Genomic DNA, 27908 nt, shown 5'->3' with positions numbered 1-27908 from the left:
GGGAGAATTCCCATTGCTGTCTATGAGATAGTTCACATCTCATAGACGCCGTACGCCTGCCGCCTGAAAAAAAGTCCCGGACCCTTTTTTTCAGGCGGCATTGGCGTTCGGCCATACAAAGCAATGGGAAGGCTTTGTTAAAAAAAAAAAAAAAAAGTTACACACTCGCGGCAAAATACGCGGCGTACGCGGCGTATCTTGTCGCGGAGGTGTGAATGCAGCCTTAAAGTTGTCTGCTTTAGTAAAGAAAATAAATATCCCAGAGGTGATCAAATACCACCAAAAGAAAGCTCTATTTGTGGGGAAAAAATGATAAAAATTTAGGGCCAAATCCTCAAAAGGGATACGCAGGCGGAACTGCTGTTCCGCCTGCGTATCCCTGTGCCTATCTTTGGAACTGATCCTCAGAAGCAGTTTTCCAAAGATAGGCAGAAGATCCGACATGTGTAAGAGACTTACACTGTCGGATCTTAGGATGCAGTACCGCATCCGCCGCTGGGGGCATTTCGTGTCGAAATGCCGCTTTGCGTATGCAAATGAGGACTTACGGAGATCCACAAAGCTTTTCAGCTTTGTGTTTTCTGCGTAAGTTTACGTTTGCATACGTAAAATTAGTTCTGCTTTTACAAAGTGTAAACTAGTAACACCTTGTAAAAACAGACCTTTTTTTCGATCGCCGCGTTTTTTTTTTAAATTTTGAATTTTTTTTCCCGGCGCGTAACTTTTTTTTTACCCGACGCAACTTTATTGTCCCGTCGCAATCCACAAAGCCCGGCGTAACGTAATTTCGCGCACTGCCCGTCGAGGAAAATGACGTCACGAGCATGCGCAGTACGGCCGGCGCGGGAGCGCGCCTCATTTAAATTGTCATCGCCCCCTGGAGAAGAGGACCGCCTTGCGCCGGAGACATTTAAGTTACACGGCCTGAAATTTCTACGTAAGTGCTTTGTGGATCGGGCACTTAGATAGAAATTTTAAGTCAGTGTAACTTAAATGGGAAAAGATAAGTTAGGCAGGATTTTTGAGGATTTGGCCCTTAGTTTGGGTACAGTGTAGCACGACCGCGCAATTGTCATTCAAAGTGCAACAGCGCAGAAAGCTGAAAATTAGTCTGGGCCGGAAGGTGTATAAGTGCCCGGTATGGAAGTGGTTAAAGAAGGACTTGTCCTTGGCTCAAGAGACGTGGTACAAAGAACAGACATCTGTACCTGCATGGAGCAATACATTAATGTCTTCTTGTTGGCTTTATGTTTTTAAGGCAACGCCAGCAACACCTATTGCCCCGACGCCAATGTTAGCTGTCCTCATGGCACCATCTGTGCGAGAGTGTATGCTGTGACCACCATGGGTAAGTTCTACACACACATATAGTTATCGTATTTGAAAAGTAACTGGTCCCATTGCATACTGACGACTACTTCTCTACAGATAATACAAGCGTGGAAGTGAATAACAGTGCGTGTTTGCCAATCTATCAATGCGGCATCTCTGGGAGTAGCACCTTTCTCAATGGAACACAAAGGCTGGTGACCATCTGTTCAACCAATGGCTGCACCCTACCTGACCCCACATGTAAGTGATTACGTAAGACCATGTACTATTTCAGAGTCAGCGGGGGGGGGGAAATTTGGTCTATCTATTGTATGTAACATTATCTCATTCAGTAATACATTATTTTATGAATGTTAAACCACATGGTCTCTGGAAGGTTTTACCTCCTCTTCATGACCAGAGCATTTTTTGCTACTTAGCTCTGCGCTATTTTAACTGGTAGTTGCGTGCAACACTGCACACAAATTACATTTATATCATTTTTTCCCCCACAAATAGAGCTTTCTTTTGGTGGTACTTGATCACCTCTGTTTTTTTTTTTTTTGCTATATAAATGAAAAAAAAATGTAAAAAAAAAACTAGTACTACTACATTTTTTTTTCTTTTTACACACTCTCATAGGAGTACTTTAGTGTCACCATAGTGACACTGTACTACTGTGGGGGGGGGGGGGGGGGGGGGGGGGGGCTTACACCTTGTTCACACCAGCTTCGATGAGGATTTGGTGGAGCTTTGATGGGGCTTCGATGAGACTTTGGCGGGGTTCAATGAGGCTTCGCTTCGATGAGGATTTCGTGGAAGTTCGATGAGGCTTCCATGGGGCTTCCATGAGCTTTTGGTGGGGCTTCCATGAGGCTTCGATGAGGCTTCCATGAGCTTTTGGTGTGGCTTCGATAAGACTTTGGTGGAGCTTCTAGGAGGCTTCGATGAGGCTTTGGTGGAGCTTCAATGAGGCTTTGGTGGAGCTTCGATGAGGCTTCGATGAGGCTTCGATGAGACTTTGGCGGGGTTCAATGAGGCTTTGATGAGGATTTTGTGAAACTTCGATGAGGCTTCCATGGGGCTTCCATGAGTGTTTTATGTTAATGGGGGGTGACCCGACGTGATTGACGTTTTTTTACGAACGGCGCATGCGCCGTCCGTGTACATATCCCAGTGTGCATTGCGCCAAAGTACGCCACAAGGACGTATTGGTTTCGACGTGAACGTAAATTACGTCCAGCCCCATTCGCGGACGACTTACGCAAACGGCGTAAAATTTTCACATTTCGACGCGGGAACGACGGCCATACTTAACATTGACTAGTCCAGCTATTTGATGGAATAACTTTACGCCTGAAAACGCCTTACGTAAACGGCGTATCTTTACTGCGACGGGCGCACGTACGTTCGTGAATAGGCGTATCTAGTGATTTACATATTCTACGCCGAACTCAACGGAAACGCCACCTAGCGGCCAGCCTAAATATTGCACCCTAAGATACGACGGCGCAGGCTGTCGTATCTTAGATAGGTTTAAGTGTATCTCAGTTTGAGAATACACTTAAACTTAGGTCGGCGCAGATTCCGAGTTAGGTCGGCGTATCTACTGATACGCCGGCCTAACTCTCTCTGAATCTAGCTAATAGCAACCATTTATTTTTCTGGATCACCAACATTTTTTTTTTTTTTTTAGTGCCAGCCGGGGATAAATGACATACGGTCGAAATTGTGCCACAAAAGCCTAAAATGTGATTTTATTTTTGTTTTTATTTACAAAGTGACAGGGCCAGCCCCCAACTCGTCATACAACGGAGCGACGTGTCCCACGTGTACGTCCAAAAATGCAGAGTGGTGTACAGCGGAGGATACCATGCAATGCAACGGGAGCGAGAGCATTTGTTCCGTCCATTCTGTAAAGATGACTGGTAAGTGGAATGTTTGTGTGTTTTTTTTTAAAGCGGTGGTTCACCCTCCATAACAACATTTTAGCATAAAATGAGGCATAGTAGCGCGAGCTACAGTATGCCTGTATTTATTTTTTTAGCCCGGTACTCACAGTGCAATCGTAGAGACAAGATTCCGACTCCCCGCGGGGAATGGGCGTTCCTATGGAGAGGGAGGGTGATTGACGGCCGGCTCTGGCACGTCGCGCTCCCCGAAGACAGCCGGAACAGGTCTCGGCTCTTCACGGCGCTATACGGCGCCTGCGCACAGACTATGCGCAGGCGCCGTGAAGCGCCAAGTCCTATTTCGGCTATTTCCGGAGAAGCGTGACGTGCCAGAGCCGGCCGTCAATCACCTTCCCTCTCCATAGGAACGCCCATTCCCCGAGGAAGTCAGAATCTTGTCTCTACGATTGCACAGTGAGTAGGGGGCTAAAAAAATAAAGACAGGCATACTGTAGCTCGCGCTACTATGCCTCATTTTATGCTAGAGGAAAACATTTTTTTATTTTTTTTATTAATAGGGTGAACCCCCGCTTTAAGTAGATCTGAACCCTAAGGCCCCTTTCACACTGAGGCGTTTTTCAGGCGGTACAGCGCTAAAAATAGCGTCTAAATACCGCCTGAAAAACTCCTTCACTGCCTTCTCAATGTGAAAGCCGGAGGCGATGCGCTGGCGGGAGAGAAAAAAATCTCCTGCAAGCAGCATCTTTGAAGTGGTGAGAGGAGCGGTATGTATACCACTCCTTCACCGCTCCTTCCTATTTAAAACCGCGGCCGAATACCGCGGCAATTCCGACGGTATAGTGCCGCTATTTTTAGCTGCGCTATACCGCCACCGCGCCTCCCGCCCAAGTGCGAAAGGGGCCTTGGTGAGTGAAAATTAGAGAGAGTGCAAAATTTGGTACGGCTGTGCATGGGAGCCAATCAGCTTCAAACTTCAGCTTGTTCAATTAAAGAGGAGGTCCGGCGGTAAAAAAAATTCAATAAAATTAAAAGTCAGCAGCTACAAACACTGTAGCTGCTGACTTTTAACCACTTAAGGACCCCTTCACGCCGATATACGTCGGCAGAATGGCACGGCTGGGCACATCAACGTACCTGTACGTTGCCCTTTAAGCCCAGCCGTGGGGTCGTGCACGTGACCTGGTCCGAAGCTCCGTGACCGTGGCCGCGGGACCCGCGGACCCGATCGCCGCCGGTGTCCCGCGATCGGTCCTCCGGAGCTGAAGAACGAGGAGAGCTATGTGTAAACACAGCTTCCCCGTTCTTCACTGTGGCGCTGTCATTGATCGTGTGTTCCCTTATATAGGCAAACACAATCAATGACGTCACACGTCCAGCCCTGCCCCCCTACAGTTAGAAACACATATGAGGTCACACTTAACGCCTTCAGCGCCCCCTAGTGGTTAACTCCCAAACTGCAACTGCCATTTTCACAGTAAACAATGGGAACCACACATAGTAGAGGGAATACAGCATTTTTTGTCCTGATTGTGAAAATGTTTGTCTATCTGCACAACAAATGTTTTATACATAGATCTCTTAGAATTTAGAGCTACTTAAAGCGGAGTTTCGGCCACAATTTCACTTTTTAAATATAAATACCCCTGTAATACACAAGCTTAATGTATTCTAGTAAAGTTAGTCTGTAAATTAAGGTCCGTTTTGTTAGGTTGTTACAGCATTTAGACACTTTATAAAATAGAAATTGACTGGGGCCATCTTAAGTGTGGGCATCATGAAGCCAGACTGTATGACTTCCTGGATTTCAGCTTTGCAGATCTCGCACATGCTCAGTGCTGCACAAGCAGTGTAATAGGTTTCAGATCAGGTTTCAGCACCTTTACTGTCCAAGTCACATGATTCTTCGAGACTGGGGAGTGCACAGACTCCTGGAAAGTTACACCCACTACATTCCCAGGAGTCTGTGCGGTGTAGGTTAGGAAGCATTAAGCACCTAGGTGCAGGAAGAGGGAAGATTAACTATTCTGCCTAGCAACAACACTTTGAAGGCATCTAAAAAAAAAAAAAAATTCTTAAAGGACTAATGAATTTTTTTTAAAACTACTGATGTAATGTTATATTTATGGGTGGAACTCCACTTTAAATGATTTAAGTTATCTTTTTTTTTTGGTTCATTTTCTTCTAACAGGAGCTTCGGCTGTGATTCGGGGTTGTGCTACTAGAAGCTTGTGTAGTCTGGGCCACCTATCTCACAGCGCAGGATCGATATTTGACTTTAAGTTCGTCTGTCCGAATGGAGGTATTTTTCTTATATTGCCGCTATGGGGGTTTCAGTTTTCATAGGCAGTATTTTGTAAGCAGGGATGAATCAATTCGGATTTCTAAGCGGTTGAATTGATTTGTTTAAATACAAAGAGATCTTGGAAGACAGTTATCGGTGGGACATTGGATACTTTTTTCTAAGGCTTCTTTCACACTATGGATTGTATGTCCGTTTTATAATATCGGTATTACACCTATTAACGGACGTTTATTAACGGATTTAATAACGGATACATACGGATAAATATTTTACCATTCTTCCTTTATTGAAAACGGATAATGTTTATCCGTATATATCCGTATACATCCGTTATATCATTCCTTTCTAACGTCCGTTAATAAAAACATTTCACCCTTTCTTGAAGTCCAGCTCCAGAAGTCGCATGGATATTCAGGGGAACCCCGCCGTCAATTTAAAACAAAAATGACGTGCGGTTCCCGGTAAATATCCATAACCAGACCCTTCAGGTCTGGTATGGATATTCAGGGGAACCCCGCCGTCAATTTAAAACAAAAATGACGTGCGGTTCCCCCTAAATATCCATAACCAGACCCATTATCCGAGCACGTTGACCTGGCCGGCCGCAGAAAAGAGGGGGGGACAGAGTGCGGCCCCCCCTCTCTCCTGAACCGCACCAGGCCACATGCCCTCAACATGGGGAGGATGTCCCCATGTTGATGGGGACAAGGGTCTCATCCCCACAACCCTTGCCCGGTGGTTGTGGGGGTATGCGGGCGGGAGGTTTATCAGAATTTGGAAGACCCCTTTAACAAAGGGGACCCCCAGATCCTGACCCCCCCCCCTGTGTGAAATGGTAATGGGGTACACTGTACCTCTACCATTTCACGAAGGAAGTAAAAAGTATTGTAAAAAAACACACTGACACAAAAGAATAAAGTCCTTTATTAAAAAAAAAAAAAAAAAACTCCAGCGCTGAAAAATCCACTCGTTCCCGGCTTCCAGCGTTGTCCTGATCCTGCGACGGGTGCGGGTGATCTCCCGCGATGAGAAGATCCAGCGTCGGGTGATCTCCGCTCCGGCGATGTGAAGATCCATCCATCTGGCGCAGCAGCATCCCGGACCTCCTCTCACCGCTGGGCACAGCCCAGCGAATGAGCGGCTGAAGCGGTGACATTTCTTATATAGAGGAGGCAGAGCCACCCGTCACGTGACCCCGCCCCCTCTGACGTACCTCTGCTACGTCACTGGGGAAGACCAAGCAGAGGAAAGGTCTTTCCTCTTCATGGTCTTCCCCAGTGACGTAGCAGAGGTACGTCAGAGGGGGGGCAGGGTCACGTGACGGGTGGCTCTGCCTCCTCTATATAAGAAATGTCACCGCTTCAGCCGCTCATTCGCTGGGCTGTGCCCAGCGGTGAGAGGAGGTCCGGGATGCTGCTGCGCCAGATGGATGGATCTTCACATCGCCGGAGCGGAGATCACCCGACGCTGGATCTTCTCATCGCGGGAGATCACCCGCACCCGTCGCAGGATCAGGACAACGCTGGAAGCCGGGAACGAGTGGATTTTTCAGCGCTGGAGTTTTTTTTTTTTTTTTTAATAAAGGACTTTATTCTTTTGTGTCAGTGTGTTTTTTTACAATACTTTTTACTTCCTTCGTGAAATGGTAGAGGTACAGTGTACCCCATTACCATTTCACACAGGGGGGGGGGTCAGGATCTGGGGGTCCCCTTTGTTAAAGGGGTCTTCCAGATTCTGATAAACCTCGCGCCCGCATACCCCCACAACCACCGGGCAAGGGTTGTGGGGATGAGACCCTTGTCCCCATCAACATGGGGACACCCTCCCCATGTTGAGGGCATGTGGCCTGGTGCGGTTCAGGAGAGAGGGGGGGCCGCACTCTGTCCCCCCCTCTTTTCTGCGGCCGGCCAGGTCAACGTGCTCGGATAATGGGTCTGGTTATGGATATTTAGGGGGAACCGCACGTCATTTTTGTTTTAAATTGACGGCGGGGTTCCCCTGAATATCCATACCAGACCTGAAGGGTCTGGTTATGGATATTTACCGGGAACCGCACGTCATTTTTGTTTTAAATTGACAGCGGGGTTCCCCTGAATATCCATGCTCAGTAAAATTAACGTCCGTTAACATAACGGACATTTACGGAGACATTTACTAACGTCCATGTGCCATAGACTTCAATGTTAAAATATAACGGACGTTAATATATCCGTTACTTGCAACGGACAAATAATTTACAAAAAATAGTGCAAGACCCGTCACATATTCCGTTATAACTAACGTCCGTATGTTATAACGGACTATTACGGATCTTTACGGAACATAAAAAAATCCCATAGACTTTAATGATATTTTATAAAGGACGTATAACTTCCGTTTTTTAACATTATCTGACGGATTTTAAAACGGATTATTAAAACGGATTTATTTTGTAGTGTGAAAAGGGCCTAAGTGTCCTCATCTACTTCCTGTACCAGGCAAAGGGAAATAAATGTGGCTGGTAGCCAATCACTGGGATGAAAATAACGCCTAATGATTGTGATTGGCTGCCGGAAGCTATGATTAAGCACTAATTTATAGTGCGAAACGCGTCATCTGTTTTACTCCCGCGTTGTGTGCTGTGACTTGTAGCGCATTTTTCCTTTTTTAAATAAAGACAACCATCAAGGGTTTTTGGAGTGCGGCTGTCCATATTTTCTTTTTCCATTTGTTGCCAATACTTTTGGTAATACAGTGTGTATATATATAAATATTGGCCCAGATTCTCAAAGGCGTTACGACGGCGCCGTCGTAAGTCCTAATCTGGCCCCGGGTATCTATGCGACTGATTCTTAGAATCAGTTACGCATAGATACCCATTAGATCTGACATGCGTAAGGCTCTTACGCTGTCAGATCTTAAATGCAATTTTTTTTCCCGCCGCTAGGTGTCGCCGACATTGTTTTCCCCGTCGCTTATGTAAATTAGCAAATTACGACGATTCCCGAACGTACGCGCGCTCGACGCAGAGAATTTACGTCGTTTCCGTAGCCTTTGCGACGCGTAAAGTTGCCCCTGGGTCTATGGAGGCGCAGCCAATGTTAAGTATGGCCGTCGTTCCCGCGTCGAAATTTAAAAAATCTACGTCGTTTGCGTAAGACGTCCGTGAATGGCGCTGGACGCCATTTACGTTAACCTCTAAGCAAATGACGTTGGTGCGACGTCATTTAGCGCAATGCACGTCGGGTAATTTACCCGACGGAGCATGCGCAGTACGCTCGGCGCGGGAACGTGTATCGTAAAAGAGCCAAGCGTTTTTACGATACACCGCCGCAAGTTTACAGGTAAGTGTTCTGAGAATCAGGCACTAACGCTGTAAACCTGCGGCGGTGTAACGTAAATCACATACGTTACGCTGCCCAGGAGCAACGTAATTCTATGAGAATCTGGCCCATTGTATATAGCAAACATGCCTAACACATTTTAAAATTGTAAAAATGAAGTTCGCACAGGAAAACCACCCAGTTCTAAGTGTACCAGAAAGGCTTCAGCTTTGCCTCCCCCCCAAGCCATGCCCTCTAACATGTTTCACCGCCTCATGGGCTTCATCATGGAAATGTACCTCTCTTTATTTTTTTCACCTGCAGGCTATAATCTATCATGCTCAGAATGTACAGACTCAACAACCTGCACAGGAAGCAATGTCACCTGCCCTTCTGGCTCCGTCTGTGCAACCTCATATACCGAATCCACTGTGGGTAAGATATTTTTAAAGGGATTCTCCACTTTTAAAAGGGGAGTGGAACGCTGCTTTAGAGTCCTCCCCCTTCATGTGGCTTCCATGAGCAGAAATGTATTTTGGACTTACCACTGCTGTTTACAGTTCACATAAACCCGGTGTCATTAGATCATAGCTCCCAACTGCCCCTGATTTCGAGGGACTGCCCCTGGTTTGGAACAATGTCCCTCTGTCCTTCTTATTTGTCCCTCATTTTGGTCTGATCGAAATAGTTTTATATAAAATGCACTTTTTATCTATCAAAAAGTGTTTCCCAGCGCTAAACTTTTCATCCAATTTCTAAATTGCTGTATTTGTAAATTTTAAAAGCCAATATAAAGGAATAGTGGTGGTAAAAAAAAGCACTTGTGGATTAAATTAACCTTTTTTTTTTGGTTAATTCTCCTTTAAGGGTGTGTGGCAGGGGGCGTGTCCTATGCCTACATACGTTTGTTAGTAGGTGTCCCTCATTCCCATCTCAACATTTTGGGAGGTGTGTTATATTATAATGGATGGATTGGATTTAACCACTTACCACCAGCCACATGCACATATGCGGCGTCTTGACACATGGGCTGTAACGCCGAGTAGCCGCATATAGACACCCCTAGGTAAGCACTTTACTCTGCTGAGAGCATGCCCCCTGCACAGTTTGTGCTTAAAGTAGAACTATAGGCAACACTTTTTTTTTTTTTCATTTTGGATAGAGTAAGGGAGGGTTATAGCTAGGGTTGTCCCGATACCACTTTTTTAGGACCGAGTACGAGTACCGATACTTTTTTTTATGTACTCGCCGATACCGAATACCGATACTGTTTTTTTAAATGTGTCCCCAAATGCAGCCATGTCCCCCACATATGCAGCCATGTCCCCCCCACATATGCAGCCATGTCCCCCCACATATGCAGCCATGTCCCCCCACATATACAGCCATGTCCCCCCACATATACAGCCATGTCCCCAAACATATGCAGCCATGTCCCCAAACATATGCAGCCATGTCCCCAAACATATGCAGCCATGTCCCCAAACATATCCAGCCATGTCTCCAAACATATCCAGCCATGTCCCCCATATACGCAGCCATGTCCCCCCATATGCAGCCATGTCCCCCCATATGCAGCCATGTCCCCCCATATGCAGCCATGTCCCCCCACATATCCAGCCATGATCCCCATATACGCAGCCATGTCCCCAAACATATTGCAGCCATGTCCCCCGTATATACAGCCATGTCCCCCGTATATACAGCCATGTCCTCCGTATATACAGCCATGTCCCCCGTATATACAGCCATGTCCCCCGTATATACAGCAATGTCTCCCGTATATCCAGCCATGTCCCCCGTATATACAGCCATGTCCCCCGTACCTACTGTGATGCCGCCGCTGCCGCGTTAATCACCGCGTGGGGAACATTACAGCCAGCGTTCGTTTGAATAGGTGTTTTCCCCGCCGCGCTGTGTATAGAGACACTCCCCCTTTCTCACGATTGGACAGATCCGTCCAAGGGGGAGTGTCTATGCGCGGCGGGGAAAACAGCTATTCAAACGAACGCTGGCTGTAATGTTCCCTGCGCCGCGGTGATTAACGCAGCAGCGGCGGCGGTTGCGGCATCGGCGGTGGTGGTGGCGGCGGAGGCGGCGGGGGGGGGGGAAGTATTCTATTTTAGTATCGGCGGTATTAGCGGGAGTACGAGTACTCCCGCTAATACTCGGTATCGGTCCCGATACCGATACTGGTATCGGTATCGGGACAACCCTAGTTATAGCCCCTGTCAGTTTATTTTTTACGATCCCTGTCCAATTGCAGAGATTTCCCTTCACTTCCTGCCCAATAGCCAAACAGGAAGTGACAGGAATTCTATGCAAAGTAAGGGAATCCATTTCTGACTTAGGGTTAGGGTTGGGGTTAGGGTTTCCCATTGAAGAATATGGCTAGGACTCAGGAATTGGAACAGGGACCTCCCCCAAAGGTCAAAGGTCAGAAGGCAGGATCCCAGACGTCAAAGGTCACATGGCGTGGCTGACCTACCCCCACCAAAGTGTACCGCCTACCCCAACTAAGTCGGGGAATGAACAAGTCGGGGAAAGCGTCTTGTTCAGACTCATGTCACTCAGGCGAGTTTAGACTCATGTCATGCCTGATCTCACCCCTACTCAGGAGGGCGCCTCGGGCGCTGGCAACTCATGTTATTCCACTGATTGGGAAATAGTTAAAGATCATGAGCAGTAAATATATGCAAATATAACTGAAGATACTTTATATCAGGTGGATCAAAGTCAACAAGATACATCCGATCGTGCGCACCTGCAAGTCAATGTGATAAAACCGGAAGCGTCAGCACGCTCAACGGGAACACCAAGATGACTACTTCTTGTTGCGCTTTTGACAACTGCTCTTCATCCATCCTGCCAGGTGAGCACACAATCACATACATAATTAATTAATTAATGCAGCTCTATATTCATGAATAAATCCATACGCATTATGAATGTCCTTGAATGTGTTACATTGTCAGGAGAACTCACTTTCTTTGTAGCTGTAGCCTGCTCACCTATAAAAGCCAAACTAATCTTCACCTGCTCAGGCTAATACCATTGTTATCATGATAGTAATCTCTCTAATGGGGTCTCCAATGGCATTCAAGGGTTCTAACCCTTCCTTATCTTATTCAAAATTTCAAAAACGTTTGTTAGAACCTGCACTTTTTAACTTTCAGAAATAAGGAATGTAGATTTCACCCAGGTGAAGCCTACAATTCATAGTTACTTAGTTCCATAGTTAGGTTGAAAAAAGACACAAGTCCATCCAGACATAGGGGCCAGATTCACAAATGAGATACGACGGCGTTTCTCCTGATACTCCGTCGTATCTCTGTTTCTATCTATGTGACTGATTCATAGAATCAGTTACGCATAGATAGCCCTAAGATCCGACAGGTGTAATTGTTTTACACTGTCGGATCTTAGGATGCAGTACCGCGGCCGCCGCTGGGGGGAGTTTGCGCCGTAAACCAGCGTCGGGTATGCAAATTAGGAGTTACGGCGATCCACGATGGATTTTCGCGTTCGCTATGTCGCCGCTAGTCTAGTTTCCCGTCGCAAATTTAGTCGTCGTTTTGGGTGCCCTAACTTTAGTCAGCAATCATATTGCTGTCTAAAGTATGGCCGTCGTTCCCGCGTCGAAATTTAAAATTTAACGTCGTTTGCGTAACACGTCCGGGAATACGGAAGTACGCTACGCGCATCGCCGTTCGAAAAAATGACGTCACGGCGCGCAAAGCACGACGGGACTTGCGAAAACGGAGCATGCGCAGTAGGTCCCGCACGGGAGCGCGCCTAATTTAAATGGCACACGCCCATTTGAATTGGCCCGCCTTGCGCCGGAGGCCGCCAGCGTAGTTTTCATCGCAAGTGCTTTGTGAATCAGGCACTTGCGATGAAAACTTGCGGCGGTGTAACGTATCTACGATACGTTACCCTGCCGCGATTCTACGTGAATCTGGCCCATAGTGCCCCAATGTTGATGTCAGTGGGAGGAATAGCACCCCAAGGGCCGGATACAGGCTAGCAAAGGGCCACATCTGGCCCTCGGGCCGCAGTTTGGAGACCCCTGTATTGGACAATGCAAGCTTCTCCATAGAAATGAATGTCACACATATTTAGCAATGGTTGCCCCAATGACAAGTTGATATCTGTGTGACACCAGGTAACTGTAGCAGACCAGAAACACCCCCTGTATTCAACTTTTGAAAGTATAAATGTTTACATGTGTGTATGTTGAGGATGTTATGGCCCAGATTCACAAAGGACTTACGATGACGTAACTCCACGTACGCCGTCGTAAGTCCGAATGTGCGCCGTCGTATCTATGCGCCTGATTCTTAGAATCAGTTACGCATGAATTTTGCCTAGATACGAGCGACGTAAGTATCTTGGGGTGCATATTTACGCTGGCCGCTAGGTGGCGCTTCCGTATATTTCCGCGTCAAATATGCAAATGAGCTAGATACGCCGATTCACAAACGTACGTGCGCCCGGCGTACGTCAAGATACGTCATTTACGTAAGGCGTCTGACCGGCGTAAAGTTTCCCTCATAAAGCAGGGGTAAGTCATGTTAGGTATGGAAGTCAGAAACGTCCGAACAGCGTCGTATTTTACGTCGTTTGCGTAAGTCGTCCGTAAATGGGGCTGGGCGTAGGTTACGTTCACGTCGACTAAGCATTGAGCGGGCGTAATTTACTTTGAAAATTCGACGTGATACTGAGCATGCGTGCGCATGCACCGCTCGTTAAGCGCGTCATTTACGTGGGGTCACGAATCATTTACATACAACACGCCCCCTACCAGCCTAGTTTGAATTAGGTGGGCTTACGCCGGCCCATTTACACTACGCCGCCGTACCTTAGAGTGCAAGTTCTTTCTGAATACGGGATCTGCCGCTCTAAGTTACGGCGGTGTAGTGTATCTGAGATACGCTATGCCCGCCTAAAGATAGGTGTTTCTTTGAGAATCTGGCCCTATATGTTTACATATGTGTGGAGCTTTTATAGAATTTTTTTCTAATTTGCGTTGCAATGACAATAAAGTATTTATCTATTTCTCTTATCTATGTAAATGTGTGTTCTTTTCAAAGTGCCATCTGTCAGCTCTCAACCTAATGGAGTGACCTGTCCTGCCTGCCAATCATCTTCCTCCGGATGGTGCTACATGGAGCAAACCGTACAGTGTACTGGAAATGAGACTGTGTGTGTTCTCTATTCTACAAACATAAATGGTAAGCAATTGTATTTTTTGGATTTACCTCTAATTGCTAAAGTCATCTTTTAAAAGTTTCATATTAACAAGATTTTGCATTAACATACAGGCAAATTAATGAGGAAATTGTGACTAATTGTCTAGAAGAGCATCTTCCAATAGAACTATTAAATATACTACAGCATATTATTTCCTAAAGAAACTTTACAAGAAGAATATATCAATGTCTGATACAATTGCACCGCTAAGATTTTTTTTTCTTTTTTCATTTGTGTTGAAATTGTCTCAACCACTTAAAGACCAATATAGAAAGCAAAAAGGGTGCAATCAGCGCAAAAATTAAATAAAATAAAATAAACCTCCCCCCTTCACAAATGCAAGCTGAACACTGACAGGACAATCACAAAATCCAAAAGATGCAAACATGTATAGGAAATCAAGGCCCTGCCCCGCTGAGGAAGTTGCTACAACGTAACGCGTACGGGGGAAGGAGCCTGAAGTCGCTTGCTGCCATCTCTGAGAAGACACATGTTGTGTGTATTTCCTTTCTGCCGTTTTGGCTTTCGGGCCAATGTGAGTAGCCTGTTAATGCCTGATTAATAAACCTAAGCCGTTTTTAAAGCAGAGAGCACTTAGATCTGTTTTTTTCTCTTATCCTCGATCTCAATGCTGCCGAGCCTAAGAGGTTTGCTATCCACATATTGCACCAATCTGTTTATCGATTTCTGCTGGTATGACTGCCTGGTAAAACAGGGGTCCATACCTTAAGGTGAGAGTAGCCATTCTTAATGGTGGAGGGATCACTTATTTAAAGTTAAAGTCACCAGTGAAGATTTGGAGTGGTTGTCACCCTATTCCTTTGGAATTTTTCACTTTTTGGACTGTTTTTTTTGCATTATTTATGCACCATTCATGATTAATTTGTTATTGGTATAACAACTGTGTTTTGCACTTTAGTTTAATTGTATTTATATTGCGCTGCATTATTTTCTATACACTTAAAGACCAAGGGCCAGATTCACAGATGAAATACGCCGGCGTATCTACTGATACGCCGGCGTATTTTCAAATTTCCCACGTCGTATCTTTAGTTTGAATCCTCAAACCAAGATACGACGGCATTTGGGTAAGATCCGACAGGCGTACGGCTTTGTACGCCTTCGGATCTTAGGATGCAATACTTCCGCACCCGCTGGGTGGAGTTTGCGTCGTTTTTCGCGTCGGGTATGCTAATTAGCTGTTTACGGCGATCCACGAAGGTACGCGCGGTCGTCGCATTCTCTTACGTCGTCGCTAGTCGGCTTTTCGCGGCGTAAAGTTACGGATGCTATTTCAAATGCTTATATTTAGACTAGCCTTGTTAAAGTATGGCTGTCGTTCCCGCGTCAAATTTTTTTTTTTTTTTTTGCGTAAGTCTTCCGGGAATAGGAAAGGACGTAACGCGCGTCGCCGTTCAAAAAATTACGTCGGTGTCTTCAGCAGAGACAGGGAAGCTGGTCAGAGTTGATAGGAAGATGGATGGAGCCAAATACAGGGCAATCTTAGAAGAAAACCTGTAATGCCGTGTACACACGATCGGTTTTTCCGATGGATTTTATTTTTATCAGAAAAAAACGATCGTGTGCGGGCCCCATCAGACTTTTTTCCACCGGAGTAAAAAAAAAGAACATGTTTTAAAAATCCACACATGCTCAGAATCAAGTCGACATATGCTCAGAAGAATTGAACTTCATTTTTTTCGGCTCGTCGTTGTGTTTTACATCACCGCACTTTGGACGGTCGGAATTTAGTCTGATAGTGTGTAGGCAAGACTGATGAAAGTCAGCTTCATCGGAATTGCGACGAAAAATTCCATCGGATTTTATCGGAAATCCGACCGTGTGTAGGCGGCATTAGAGTCTGCAAAAGACTTGAGACTGGGGCGGAGGTTCACCTTTCAGCAGGACAACGACCCTAAACATACAGCCAGAGCTACAATGGAAGGGTTTAGATCAAAGCATATTCATGTGTTAGAATGGCCCAGTCACAGTCCAGACCTAAATCACATATTTATTTGTAAAGACATTTGAAAAACATGTATCATTTTCCTTTCACTTCACAATTATGTGCCACTTTGTGTTGGTCTATCACATAAAATCCCAATAAAATACATTTATGTGATGAGTTGGCCGGTCGTATAATATGTCTATTTTATTTCACTGCTGATGTATTTTTATAAAACTGTGTATTCCCTGGCCCAGATTCAAGAAGCTATTGCGCCTGCGCAACCATAGGTTGCGCGGCGCAATAGCTGTTTTGCTCCCACGTAGCGAATGCCCCTGATTCAGGAACATCGCTACGCGGACTGCAGCCTAGGATATGACAGACATAAGCCTCCTTATGCCTTCATATCTTAGGCTGCATTCTTGCGTTGGCCGCTAGGGGGCGCGGCCATTGTGATCGGCGTATAGTATGCAAATAGCATACTATCACCGATTCACAAAACTTGCCCGGGCCCAGCGCACGCCAGGTACGGAGTTTCCGTACGGCGGCTTTAGCGTAAGGCTGCCCCTTCTCATAGTAGGGGCAGCCAATGCTAAAGTATAGCCGCCCTTCCCGCTCGTGAAATTTGAATTTCACGTTGTTTACGTAAGTGATTCGTGAATGGCGCTGGACGCCATTCACGTTCACTTAGAAGCAAATGACGTCCTTGCGACGTCATTTGCCGCAATGCACGTCGGGAAAGTTTCCCGACGGAGCATGCGCTGTTCGCTCGGCGCGGGAGCGCGCCTAATTTAAATGATTCCCGCCCCCGGCGGGATCATTTACATTAGTCGCCCTTACGCAGGGCAAATTAGCATAGCGCCCGCGCAATTTACGGAGCTACTGCTCCGTGAATCGCGGGCAAATCGAAATATTTGCGTGGGCGCAGAGCAAAAATCGTTGCCCTTTGCCCACGCAAATATTGCGCGGCTCTACCTGAATCTGGGCCCCTGTTTTTTGATGTTATTTCGAATAAATTGTATCATTTTTTACCTCTAATACATTTCTCTTCCTAAACATACTTACCTAGTACCTCTATAGTCCCCTTGCCCCTACCTACCTCTTTGGCTTTTTTGGGCCTCTGGGGTCCCAACAAACCCTACTTCTATTCAAACTTATGCTTAGGATGATGGTACTATAATTCTGTATGTATTTTCGCTACTGAGAGGCTTCCATATAAAACAATTCTGATTCTGTCTACTAGTTACACTTTTATTTATTTTCTCTAATAGGAAGCTTGTCATCCATTCGTGGTTGTACCCAACAAGGAACCTGTAGTAGTCAGAAATACAGTGTCAATGGAACAGCTATTACGTACCAGACTACCTGCTATTGCGGAGGTATTCTAATTTAAGTGTTCATACAGTTATGTAATTATTTGAGAATATTATGATACAGAAACCTTATGACAAGGTGGGCTGAAAGGAACCAAAAAGTGCCCCCCCCATTTCCCTCACAATTATAAAACAAACAAACAATAGAGCCTTCTTAAAACAGAAGGGCCCAGATTCTCATAGGAGATACGACGGTGTATTTCCAGATACGCCGTCGTATCTCTGAGTCTGGGCAGTAGTATCTATGCGCCTGATTCATAGAATCAGTTACGCATAGATTTCTATTAGATCCGACCGGCGTAAGTCTCTTACGCCGTCGGATCTTAACTGCATATTTACGTTGGCCACTAGGGGCGTGTACGCTGATTTATGCCTAGAAATATGTAAATCGGCTAGATACGCAAATTCACGAACGTACGCCCGGCCGACGCAGTACAGATACGCCGTTTACGTTAGGCTTTTCCCGGCGTAAAGTTACCCCTGCTTAATGAGGCGTACATGCGGCGTACCAATGTTAAGTATGGAGGTCGTTCCCGCATCAAATTTTGAATATTTTACGTCGTTTGTGTAAGTCGTCCGTGAATGGGGCTGGACGTCATTTACGTTCACGTCAAAACCAATACGTCCTTGCGGCGTACTAGGGAGCAATGCACACTGGGATATGTCCATGGGCAGCGCATGCGCCGTTCGCGAAAAACTTCAATCACGTCGGGTCACAAGTTATTTACATAGAACACGCCCCCCTGTTCCAAATTTGAATTAGGCGGGTTTACGCCGGCCTATTTACGCTACGCCGCCGCAACTTACGGAGCAAGTGCTTTGAGAATACAGCACTTGCCCGTCTAAGTTGCGGAGGCGTAACGTAAAATAGGATACGTTACGCCCGCACAAAAATACGCCAATCTACGAGAATCTGGCCCAGGGTATTTGCAGGTTTCATGTCCATCACAGATCTAAAAATGGAGGAGTTTATGGAAGAGCTTATTCCTCATTTGGGAATGTTAAAGTTAGAATTTTCTGGAAGAATTCCAAAATATGATGAACTCTTCCTAAACTATAACTATAAGATATTCCTAGAAGGGCCATTCTTTTTTTAACTGTATCAAGGAGACCATGGTTCTAGAATCACAGACCACTAGCTAGAATGGAGTCATATATCAGTTAACACTGGACTAGGGATTCCTCCCGTTTAATAGACATGTGCATTCGTTTTCGTCTGAATGCATTTTCGTAGAGAATTTCGGGGATTTTCGTGTTCGTTTTAACAAACGATAACGAGAGCGCAGAATACGAAAACCTCGCATTACTGTGTGGAGTTACAGACAGAAGAACAGGAAGTGAGGATTTCTCAGAAGAAATAAGGACATTTAAAAGCAAAATGGAAGGATGAGGTAAGTGAAGGAGGACTGCACTAAGGTAAAGGAAGATTTTTAGGGATTTTTTTTTGTACCTTTACAACCCCTTTAAGTTCATCTCCAATTTTAAGAACTACTGGGTAGTTTCAGGTAGGGGCGCGCAAAACTAGGTCGGCGTAGCCTAGCGTGTTTACACTACGCCGCCTTAAGTAAGAGAGGCAAGTACATGATTCACAAAGTACTTGCCTCCTTACTTAGGGCGGCGTAGTGTAAATGCGGCGGGCTTAAGGGTGCCTAATTCAAATGGGTTGGGGGGGGCGTGTTTAATGGTAATGAGGCTTGACCTCACGTTTTTGACGTTTTTTTGTCACTGCGCATGCGCCGGGCGACTACATTTCCCAGTGTGCATTGCGGTTACGTACGCCGCACGGGCCTATTGATTTCGACGTGGGCGTAAACAACGTAAATCCCGATTCGCGGACGACTTACGCAAACGACGTTAACATTTCGAATCTCGCGGCGGGAACGGCGGCCATACTTTAACATTGTTATTCCACCTAATAGGTGGAATAACTTTAGGCCTCCTAAGGCCTTACGGAAACGGCGTAAAACGACTGCGGCGGCCGGGCGTACGTTCGTGAATCGGCGTACAAACGAATTTACATAATCTACGCCGACCGCAATGGAAGCGCCACCTAGCGGCCATCCGAAAAATTGCAATCTAAGATAGGACGGCGCAAGCCGTCGTATCTTAGATATGTTTAAGCGTATCTCTGTTTGAGCATACGCTTAAACATACGTCGGCGTAGATTCTGAGTTGGGCCGGCTTATCTACTGATAAGTCGGCCTAACTCTTACTGAATCTACCTATACACCTTCAATACTTTGCCCCAGGTTCATACCCCTTGAGAAAATGTATCCAAATTTTTTTTTTTAGGCAATTCCAGCGATACATATTGCCCAGACACCAACGTAACCTGCCCTAGTGGCACCATCTGTGCAAGGGTTCATGCTCTATCTACTATGGGTGAGTATTACATATGCCAAAACGAATACTTGCCTTAAATCTGAAGCTTCACTTCAAATACCAATGAAGCTCTTTTTAAACAGGTAATACAAGTGTTGAAATAAATAACAGTACATGTCTGCCGATACATCAATGTGGAATCCCTGGAAGTGCAAGCTCTTTGAATGGAACGTTAAGACTGGTGACCATCTGCTCTACCAACACTTGTAATCTACCGGAACCCGTATGTAAGTGATTGCTCGAAAATCACACCGTATCCCATTCATCGTAGAGATTTCATTGTGTTTCATATGAGATTAACTTGGTTTGTCCAAAGGGAAAGATACAAAGTGCCATTGCTTATATGAATCAAAACGGGATTTCCAAGAACACCTTGATTGACATTTTCAAGTTCTTGCAACCAAAATTATTATGGCAAATTTATGGAATTTGCCTCTATAACCGGCTAATAACTTTTTTTTCCATTTACTTCTATGGTTATTAGTACCGTATTTGCCGGCGTATAAGACGACTGGGCGTATAAGACGACCCCCTATTTTTCCAGGAACAATTTTGGTTTTGGGATATACTCGCCATCAGGGGAGGGCTGGCAGCCTTAGGCCTGGGGGGCAAGTCAAGTAGCCCATTGAACCTCTGAATCAGCTCACCATCCATGGCCCATCTGGTTTTTCAATGCAACCTCACCAGTGCCCATCAGTGCAGCCAACTACAGTGCCCATCAATGCAGCCTGATCACTGGGACAGGTTACATGGGGTGTATGGGGGGGAGATGGGGGTCAGCTAGGGGTGTCAGAGTCTCTCACCTCAGTGATCTCAGGTGAGCAGGTCCTTGCACGCCACGGCCTTCTGGGGGGGTAATGCTCCTGGTCCTGGGGTCAAGTTGCAGCCAGCGCCCAGTCCTGCAGCCCTGCGTCCCTACTACCTGTTTTCAAGAATCCAGTCCCAGGGAGTTGTAGTCTCCTCTGCACTGCTCTGTTTTCCACCCACCGGGAGCTTGAGCGTGGACTACAACTCCTAGAATGCAACAGCTAGTGGTCAGCCCGACTTCCAAGACCAGAATAAAAAATAAAATGGAAGCAGGCATTTTGAACATAAGTTAGGGTGGCCTGGGAGGCAATTTCCACCCTGCCCCCTGGCCCAGCCCTCCCCTGCTCGCCATATAATGCATCCTATGTATTAAGGTGAAAAAAGATCCGATGCTTACAAGCCCCCAGCCCCCCGTTTACTTACCTGAGCCCTCAAAAGTCCTGCGTTGTGAACGCGCTGGCTTCTCGGCCCGGGCTTCTCGGCTCTTCATTGGATAGATTGATAGCAGCGCAGCCATTGCCTGCTGTCAATCAACTCCAATATAGTAGTTGGCGGCTATTGACGCCGAATACAGGACTCAGGAGCGTGCCCACAAGGTAACCCCCTTGGGAGAGCTCTTCCCAGAGGGGGTTATCAGAAGTGGGGAGGAGCTGAGACAGCCGCCGGGGGACCCCAGAAGATAAGGATTGGAGCCACTCTGTGCAAAACGAACTGCACAGTAGAGGTAAGTATGACATGTTTGTTATTTAACCACTTGCCGCCCGCCTTATGCAAAAAGACGTCGGCAAAGTGGTTTCAATATCCTGAGTGGACGTCATATGACGTCCTCGGAATATTGAGCCGCTGCTCGCCCCCCGGGGGCGCTCATCGCGGCGATTGTTGTTGCAGGATGTCAGTCTGACACCCGCAACACCGATCAAGGTAAAGAGTCTCTCCCGGAGACTCTTTACCACGTGATCAGCCGTGTCCAATCACGGCTGATCAAGATGTAAACAGGAAAAGCCGGTAATCGTCTTTTCCTCACTCGCGTCTGTCAGGCGCGAGTAGAGGAGAGCCGATCGGCTGCTCCTCAGACAGGGGGGGTTTGTGCTGATCGATTATCAGCACAGCCCCCCCGAGGATGCCCACACTGGACCACCAGGGATGCCACTAGACCACCAGGGATGCAAAACACAGGTATGCCACCCTAGACCACCAGGGATGACAATGACAGAAATAATGGATGCCAATCAGTGCCCACAATGGGCATCACTGATTGGCAGGCATTGTTTGGCACTGATTGGCATCCATTAGTACAACACATACGTTAGTGCCACCTATCAGTGCCCATCTATGCCTATCAGTGCCCATCCATGCCGCCTATCAGTGCCCATCCATGCCGCCTATCCGTGCCCATCCGTGCCGCCTATCCGTGTCCATCTGTGCCGCCTATCCGTGCCGCCTATCCTCGCCTATCAGTGCCGCATATTAGTGCCCATCATCAGTGCCCATCAATGCCACCACATCAGTGCCACCTCATCGGTGCCCATCAGTGCCGCCTTATCAGTGCCCGTCAGTGCAGTACCATCAGTGCCCATCAGTGAAGGGCACTGATGGTAGATTAGGGGGCCAAACGCATGGATGGGGGGGGGCGGCACCCATGTGCAAGTCTAATACTTTGCCTGGTAAAGCCCGATAAAACTGTTACTATACATGGTTTTGTTCTTAAATTATAGTAAAATAGTAGGGAGTGTTGCAGTTTTGTTTTTCCCCTGACATAATGTTTTTTGACAAAATCAACATCGTTTGACAAATTAATTGTATTTGTTTCCTAAGTGACAGGACCAAGTTCCAGTTCAGGGTACAATGGGGTGACATGTCCAACCTGTATGTCTGAAAATTCTGAATGGTGTGCCGCAAAGGATACTACCATGCAATGCACCGGGAGTGAGAACGTCTGTTTAATTTACACTTCAAAACTGTCAGGTAAGTGCAATTAAATTCCACTCATTTGTAACTGTAAGCTGCCTCACAATGCTTAATGTCATAGAATATTGGAAAAGCAATGGGGGAGATTTACTAAAACTGGAGAGTGCAAAATCTGGTGCAGAGCTGCATAGAAACCAATCAGCTTCCAGGTTTTATTGCCAAAGCTTAAAGTGGAGTTCCACTCGTTTTTTTTTTTCCCTAAAAAATCTTAAAATAAATTTTAAAAAAAAGAATTGGAAAAAAAAAAATTATACTGACCTGAAAGGGCCGTTGCTTTGCGGAAGTAGGTCTTCTGCCTTTTCTTCCACCGCGGTGGATCTTCTGGCTCGTCCTCCATCGCGGTGTCTTCTGTGGATGAGCCGGGCTGCCTTCTGTGAACTGTGTGTATCCCAGGAGGCAGCCGCCCATTCACAAAGCGCCGCGCGAGTCGCGCAATGCGCAGTAGGAAACGGGCAGTGAAGCCATAAGGCTTCACCGCCTGTTTCCCTTAGTAAGAATGGAGGTGCCAGGACGTAATGGAGGTGCCAGGCCGTAAGGCTTCACCGCCTGTTTCCCTTAGTAAGAATGGAGGTGCCAGGATGTAATGGAGGTGCCAGGCCGTAAGGCTTCACGCCTGTTTCCCTTAGTAAGAATGGAGTTGCCAGGATGTAATGGATGTGCCAGGCCGTAAGGCTTCACTGCCTGTTTCCCTTAGTAAGAATGGAGGTGCCAGGACATAATGGAGGTGCCAGGCCGTAAGGCTTCACCGCCTGTTTCCCTTAGTAAGAATGGAGGTGCCAGGACGTAATGGAGGTGCCAGGCCGTAAGGCTTCAGCGCCTGTTTCCCTTAGTAAGAATGGAGGTGCCAGGACGTAATGGAGGTGCCAGGACGTAATAGAGGTGCCAGGCCGTAAGGCTTCACCGCCTGTTTCCCTTAGTAAGAATGGAGGTGCCAGGACATAATGGAGGTGCCAGGCCGTAAGGCTTCACCGCCTGTTTCCCTTAGTAAGAATGGAGGTGCCAGGATGTAATGGAGGTGCCAGGCCGTAAGGCTTCACCGCCTGTTTCCCTTAGTAAGAATGGAGGTGCCAGGACGGAGCGATTGCCGTCGGGGGACCGACATCGCGGGCGACTAGGACAGGTAAGTGTCCTTATTAAAAGTCAGCAGCTACAGTGTTAGTAGCTGCTGACTTTTAAAAAAATAATTGCGGGTGGAATGCCGCTTTAACCACTTAAGCACCGGACCAGAGCACTTTTTGTGATTCGGCACTGCGTCGCTTTAACTGACAATTGCGCGGTCGTACGACGTGGCTCCCAAACAAAATTGGCGTCCTTTTTTTCCCACAAACAGAGCTTTCTTTTGGTGGTATTTGATCACCTCTGTGGTGTCATTTTTTTTTTGCGCTATAAACAATAGCAATATTTTTTACTTTTTGGTATAATAAATATCCCCAAAAAATATATAATTTTTTTTTTTTCCTCAGTTTAGGCCGATACGTATTCTTCTACATATTTTTGGTAAAAAAAAACGAAAAATTAATAGCATCTACAAAATAGGTATTAGGATAGTTTTATGGCATTTTTATTAATATTTTTTTTTGTTTTTTATTAGTAATGGCATGGATCAGCCATTATGGGACCACTGTCATTGATACAGCGATCAGTGCTATAAAAATGCACTGATTACTGTAAAAATTACACTGGCAGTGAAGGGGTTAACCAGTAGGGGGCTCTGAAGGGGTTAAGTGTCCTAGGGAGTGATTCTAACTGTAGGGGGGGATGGGCTACGTGTGACATCACTGATCACCGCTCCCGATTACAGGAAGCTGTGATCACTGTCCTGTCACTAGGAAGACTGGGGAAATGCTTGTTTACATCAGCATTTCCCCCGTTCTTCCTCTCCGTGAGACTATTGCGTGTATCCCCCGTGGACATCGAGTCCACAGGACCCGTGGTCGGACTCACGGAGCTTGCGGCAGGCGCGATGCCCACAATGCCGCATCTTAACGGGGACGTATATATACGTCGATCTGCCCACAAGAGCCATTGTTTTGACGTATATATGCGTGACCCGGTCTTAATAAAGATAAAAGTACCTTTTATTATTCTTTTAAGCATCATATATAAAAGAGAATTGAAGTACAGTAACAGGTGTACCCATCTCAATACACAATGTTTTTTCTCCTCCATAGGAACTCCTTCTGTCGTTCGTGGCTGTGCCACTAGAAGTAACTGTTACCTTAGCCACCTGACCCACAGTATGACAGGATCTGGATCCAATTTTGATTTTAAGTTTATCTGCTCCTCTAGAGGTACATACAAAATTTGATTATAGTTTTAGGTATTCAAAGGCTTTTTTTTTTAAATCAGCGGTACAATAATGGTAGTGAGATTGAATGTATAGTCCTGTACATGTCTTGGCTTTTTAATTTTTTTTTATAATTTTTTTTAAGCCTTTTATTTCAAAAGTAAGTAAAAGAAAACAGTGGTGGTTATTTACGAAAGGCAAATCCACTTTGCACAAATTGCACTTGAAATTGCACTGAAAGTGCACCTGCCTGCCAGTAAATTAGGAAGAACTGATCTAGCTAAACTATACAGTGTATAAATATATGTACAACACCTGGGATGCATATATATCCTCTACACACTGTAACATTAACTGACTAGCCTGCCTGCCTGCCTGCTCTATCTACCTACAAAAAATGACACTCTCTCTGTCCTCTCAACCAATGCAACACACTACACAAGGCCGACCTGCAGGCGGCCTTTTATAGTGTGGGGCGTGTACTAAACCCCCTGAGCCATAATTGGCCAAAGCCACCCGTTTTTTGCAAGCTGTGATTGGCCAAGCATGCGGGTCATAGTGCATGCTTGGCCAATCATCAGCCAGCGATGCCGCAGTGAATTATGGTCTGTGAAACGTAACTCGAATTTGGCACAAACGACCCGTTTTGTTCGTGTTTCGACGAACGATCGAACATACGATGTTCGAGTCGAACATGAGTTTGACTCGAATACGAAGCTCATCCCTACTACTCATTCACTATCTGGATACCCACTGGGGTTTTTCAATAATATGACTGGTTTTATATACATTTTCATATTGTCCATGTGGAACTAGGGAGGATGTACTGTTTTAGATTGCAACTATCATGTTGAAATCTGTGTACAGTTATGCATACTTTATGGCCTGTTATACCTTTGTGATGATGATTTTTTTTCTCATGAATTTATATGTCAATAAATATTACTACTTATTTCATCTGTTTGCAGCCCATGTCTCATTTAAAGTCCCGACCCTCTCTTTTCAAACAAATATATAGGGGTGGAGGTACATGACGATAACAAGTCATGGCCTCATTTAAAGTCCCGCCCCTCCTCTTTTTTAATTAAATAATATCTTGACTTTCCTTTTATAAATTAATTTGCAGGCTATGCTTTATCATGCGCGGAATGTATGGACACAACAAACTGCTCAGGAAACAACGTTACCTGCCCTTCTGGATATGTGTGTGCAACCTCATATACAGAATCCACTATGGGTAAGTCACATTTAAAGGAACAATAGACCCCTGATACATGTAAGTACTTTATATAGGGGGTGTCCTATCTCTCCTATAACCTAGTTCCTTCTGGAGTAGGTTCCATTGTCTTATATTTCTTCCAGTGTATATCTGCTGGGAAATCTGCCCACAGACCATTAGCTATAATAGCAGTTGTGAGGCACCCACACACCAGCCAGATATGTGCACAAGCAGGTCAGCCTTAAGAATGATGCAAGGTCACACAGGGTGCAAGGTCTAAGCACTAACTGGTAATCATCAGAGCTCCTGATGGTGGAGATCGATTTGGCTGAGTGTCAATACCAGGTCACAGTACTCAGGATTGCACCACCAGGAGGTGAGCAAGCTGGGGCCCAGTAGCAGATATAGCAGGTAGGGATCAAGCAGAAGAACAGTTAGTAAACAAGCCAAAGGTTGGTAACAAGTGGTTGTAGGTTAGGAACAAGCAGAGGAGTAGTCAAGGAACAAGCCAAAGGTCAGTAACAAATGGTTGCAGGTATGCAAAGGCGCAAGACATTGACTGGAGAGAGCACAATTGTCATGGATATGCAATAAAGTCTGGCAGCTTACCTGATCTCCATGTGTTCATTAGAGGCCTGACCCTCCTTCTGACTGTCTTTTATCACCTTCCTCCCTGTATTGCTCCACCCTAGGCCATCCCAAGAAGCCTATATTAACCACTGCACTGCTAGTCTGCTTTGCTGTTTAACCATGTTGTTAGCTTTAGTTCCTGTCTGCAGTGTGCTACGATTATCTTCCTGTGTACCGTTTTTGGCTCATCCCTGACTTCTCCTGTTTACCTGTGATCCTGACCTTTTGCCTGTCCCTCGGTTACCCTTGTCTGCCTGTTGCCCTGACCTCGGCTTACCCATCACTATCGCTTGTCCTGCTTGCTGCTTCCCCTCTCTCCCTGCGGAGCATGACCTAGGGGATCCCAGGGGTTACGACCTGGATCCAGCTGCGGCGAAGGCCATCCTCACCACTAGTGGCTCTGGTGAACACAAAGCTGGGTCTTAGACTCCGCGCCCTGGGCGATCTTGGGTTCACGCTTCCTCTCTTATCGCAGCAGTCGGCCATAGGGTTCACTACCCTGTGGTGCATCCCTGACCCCAACGGGGTGCACTTGTCACCTGGCCACAGGTGACCTGACAACAATTATCTAGGAAACAGGAAGTGCAGAGACATGGCTTAAATTAGAAAATTTTTGGGAGGAGCAAAGAGTTTAAGGTTCACCAGAGACAAGAGACAATGCAAGATTAAACAGACAGGGAGCTGTCCAGTATCTCAGGGGGCTCAGCAAGACCACTTGCAGGCACAGTAGAGGTTGTGGGTTCAGATCCTGGTCCTGACAGCTATAATGACATTCAAATACAGTTATGTTATCATGTGATGAAAATATTTCGAAGAGAAAAAGCACATACAATGATTGAGAGTCCAAATATTTATATCTGAAAAAAAACAAGCCAGCACATTTTGAGACTGCAAGAATATACTTGTAGGGTACTTTCAAAACTTGTGAGTCTGTTTTATATATATATATATAGGGTGGGCCATTTATGTGGATCCACCCGGGTGGGCCATTTATATGGATACACCTTAATAAAATGGGAATGGTTGGTGATATTAACTTCCTGTTTGTGGCACATTAGTATATGTAAGGGGGGAAACTTTTCAAGATGGGTGGTGACCATGGCGGCCATTTTGAAGTCGGCCATTTTGAATCCAACTTTTGTTTTTGGTGCATCCATATAAATGGCCCACCCTGTATATATATATATATATATATAATACATTTATCTGTAGTTAG

At 46.0% G+C, this 27908-nt stretch overlaps 1 protein-coding gene across 1 annotated transcript in view; it reads left to right on the top strand.

Annotated features, from left to right (window-relative positions):
• LOC120916321 (G surface protein, allelic form 168-like) overlaps positions 1-27908 on the top strand; it is a 92679-nt gene that overhangs the window by 33247 nt on the left and 31524 nt on the right. The window contains exons 14-26 of the mRNA XM_040327226.1: positions 1259-1348; positions 1429-1572; positions 3093-3239; positions 5413-5523; positions 9153-9263; positions 11554-11700; positions 13922-14062; positions 17298-17405; positions 19692-19781; positions 19865-20008; positions 22404-22553; positions 24728-24847; positions 25970-26080. Coding sequence (XP_040183160.1) covers positions 1259-1348; positions 1429-1572; positions 3093-3239; positions 5413-5523; positions 9153-9263; positions 11554-11700; positions 13922-14062; positions 17298-17405; positions 19692-19781; positions 19865-20008; positions 22404-22553; positions 24728-24847; positions 25970-26080 — 1614 coding nt within the window. The remainder of the gene's footprint in view (positions 1-1258; positions 1349-1428; positions 1573-3092; positions 3240-5412; positions 5524-9152; positions 9264-11553; positions 11701-13921; positions 14063-17297; positions 17406-19691; positions 19782-19864; positions 20009-22403; positions 22554-24727; positions 24848-25969; positions 26081-27908) is intronic.

Source organism: Rana temporaria, chromosome 10 (genome assembly GCF_905171775.1).
Source record: "Rana temporaria chromosome 10, aRanTem1.1, whole genome shotgun sequence".
NCBI lineage: Eukaryota > Metazoa > Chordata > Amphibia > Anura > Ranidae > Rana > Rana temporaria.
The sequence above is the reverse complement of the archived record's forward strand: the minus strand, read 5'-3'. Positions and strand labels throughout refer to the sequence as shown.